Source organism: Chaetura pelagica, unplaced genomic scaffold (genome assembly GCF_000747805.2).
Source record: "Chaetura pelagica isolate M959 unplaced genomic scaffold, ChaPel_1.0 scaffold493, whole genome shotgun sequence".
Taxonomy (NCBI): Eukaryota; Metazoa; Chordata; class Aves; order Apodiformes; family Apodidae; genus Chaetura; species Chaetura pelagica.
In genome coordinates, this window is record NW_009952696.1 from 852,315 (window position 1) to 854,925 (window position 2,611).

At 60.7% G+C, this 2,611-nt stretch overlaps 1 protein-coding gene across 1 annotated transcript in view; it reads left to right on the plus strand.

The window, feature by feature from the left end:
• The window catches only part of CD40 (CD40 molecule, TNF receptor superfamily member 5), a 35,427-nt gene that overhangs the window by 1,542 nt on the left and 31,274 nt on the right, over window positions 1-2,611 (plus strand). The window contains exons 2-7 of the mRNA XM_009994033.1: window positions 108-189; window positions 563-688; window positions 798-941; window positions 1,113-1,212; window positions 2,161-2,222; window positions 2,429-2,527. Of these exons, the coding sequence (XP_009992335.1) occupies window positions 108-189; window positions 563-688; window positions 798-941; window positions 1,113-1,212; window positions 2,161-2,222; window positions 2,429-2,527 (613 nt within the window). The remainder of the gene's footprint in view (window positions 1-107; window positions 190-562; window positions 689-797; window positions 942-1,112; window positions 1,213-2,160; window positions 2,223-2,428; window positions 2,528-2,611) is intronic.

Genomic DNA, 2,611 nt, shown 5'->3' on the forward strand with positions numbered 1-2,611 from the left:
GGCATGGGAAGAGCTGAGCGGGGCAGCCTCACCGCGGGACGGGCGGCAGACCGGTGCTGCCAGGGGCGCTGGGAGCCGCATCACTGCGTGGGTCTTGTTTCTTCTAGTGCTGGGAGCCTGGTGATGCTGTAAGCTGCTCTGATAAGCAATATGAACACAAAGGCAGGTGCTGCAACCGGTGCCAGCCAGGTATGGAGACCCCTTCCCCTCCCTGGGGCGCCAGGGCCCACTGCCCAGTCACAGCAGAGCAAGCCCAGCTCAGGGTGACCAAGCCACCTGCATTGCCAGCACTGACAACATCTTCACCTCCCTGTCACCTCAATGCTAGATCAATTGGGGACCTTATGGGTGCCCTAGATCCCCTGGACCTCACCAAATCTGCCACAGCTCTCTTGAGACTGTCTGTGCTCCTGCAGCCACAGGACCACATGTGGACTCCAGTTTGCTCAGGGGCAGCATCAGGATGCTGAGCAGTGTCCTGCAGCAGCCCTGGTGTCCACAGCTGTCCTGTCCTGCTGGAAGGAAAGGTGCCTCGCCCCCTCCTTACCAGCCTCTATTGCAGGGCAAAGACTGGTTTCTGAATGCAATGGCACAGAGCACTCTGCCTGCACCCCCTGTGAGAGTGGACACTATCAGCAGAGCTGGACCAAGGAGAGACACTGTGCCCCCCACGACATCTGTGAAGACAGTAAGTGCTCCCTGTGCCCACCTGCCCCAGCGTGCTGGGGCTGCAGGAGCTGATGTCCCCCGGGCTTGCTCTCCCAGTGCTTCACCTGGTCCGTGCTCCCTTTACCCAGACACTGGCCTCATCGTGAAGACTCAGGGAAATGCAACGCACAACACGGTGTGCCAGTGCCGGGCCGGCATGCACTGCTCTGACAGCAGCTGCCAGACCTGCGTGGAGGATCAGCCCTGCCCACGCGGCTTCGGATTCGTGGAAGGTGAGTCCGGCCAGCTCCTCCCTCTCAGCACGCCAGATTCCCTGGCAGCCCTGAGCTTTGGGAGTGCTGTGCCTGCCGCTGGGGGCAGGAGGGGGCTGCCTGCCTGACCCCCACAGCCCCTCACCTCCCACAGCCCCTGCTCACCATCCTGCAACCTCTGCTCCTCTCCAGCCAAGGCCATGGCCCGGATGTCATCTCCCTGCGAGCCCTGCGCAGAAGGCACCTTCTCCAATGTCTCTTCTAAAACTGAGCCATGCCACCCCTGGACAAGGTATTGTCTCAGTGCTGACCACATCTTTTGCCTATCCCCATCTGTGCCCAGTCCCCTTGACCATGTCCTCTGCTGCCAGCCTCATTAGGGACCTTGGGGACCAGGTGGTGGGATGGCCTCTGAGTGACACAGCATCAGGCTGCTGTAGGGCAAGCACGAGAAGAGCAGAGCTACAAGGGCAGTGAGGTCCAGGGTGGTGTGGCTGAGCTTGAGGCAGACATCCAGGCCCTTGGGCACAGAATGCTGGACCTTCCAGGGACATCCACGCTGTCATCTGCACTGGGGAGCAAGGGATGAGGGGCTGCAGGGACCCCTTTTGTGCTGCCTAGGCTCTCCCACCCAGGGCACTCCTTTCCTTGGTTGTAGCCATCAGCCTTGCACTAGCCCTCTCTGTGGGGAGTCTGGCTCTGAGGATGCCATAGGCTGGCAGGTCATCCCTGTCTTTAAAAAACTGCTTGAGGGTTAATTGCACTCTGCACTGGTAGAAATGTGAGCCTTATTTCCAGGCAGAATTAGTCTCGCTTCAGCTACCAACCATTAGATTTTATCTGTGTACAGAAATTACCTCCCCATGGAGCCACTTGTAGCCTGTCATCAAGTCATCTCTGAGCCGTTCTGCAGTAGCTGCAGTGTCTGAGCCCCAGGGTCTCCCCGACCGGGCAGGTCTCAAATATCCACTCCTTCCTGTGCCTTGTCCTCAGACTTGCCCCATCTTCAGCAGTTTCAGCAGCTCCAGACCAGGGCCCTGAGGTGGGGCCCTGCTGTGTAGCTGTGTCCCTGTCACGCAGCGCGGCCCCAGCCGCTCTAACCTCCGGAGCCCGGCAGGCTCAGGACAGTTTGTTCCCTCGCACGGCTCTGGTGGCTGACCAGTCCCGACCCTTCCTCCTCGGGGTTTTTCCGCCTGCTCAGGAAACTGCTGTTGTTACATGGTCTTGTTCTTCCCTGCAGCTGTGAGGAAAAGGGGCTGGTGGTGAAGGCAAAAGGGACGAACACCTCGGATGTGATCTGCGGTAAGTGCCCGTGCTGCAGGCTGGGCCAGTGCCAAGCAGAGATCTCCTGGTGCTCCAGCGCCTGTGGCACTCGCAGGAGCGTTTCTGGCAGGGGGAGGGTCTGACCTTTCTGCTGGCATGACACCTTCCCGCTCCTCTGTCCCCTGAGGGGTCCCCGCGCGACGCGCAGGGCCAGGCAGTGCCTCGCTGACCCGTCTCCCTCGCAGAGTCGGGCGGTCGCTCCTCGCTGTCGGTGCTGATCCCCATCTCGGCCGCGGTCGTCACCTGCCTCCTGGGCGTCTGCATCTACTGCCTGGTCCACACCAGTAAGGGTCTTTTACACGGGAGAGACACAGGAGGGGATGCCTGGGCCAGAGGGGAGCAGGGAGGATCTGTTCTGCCTTGGCTCC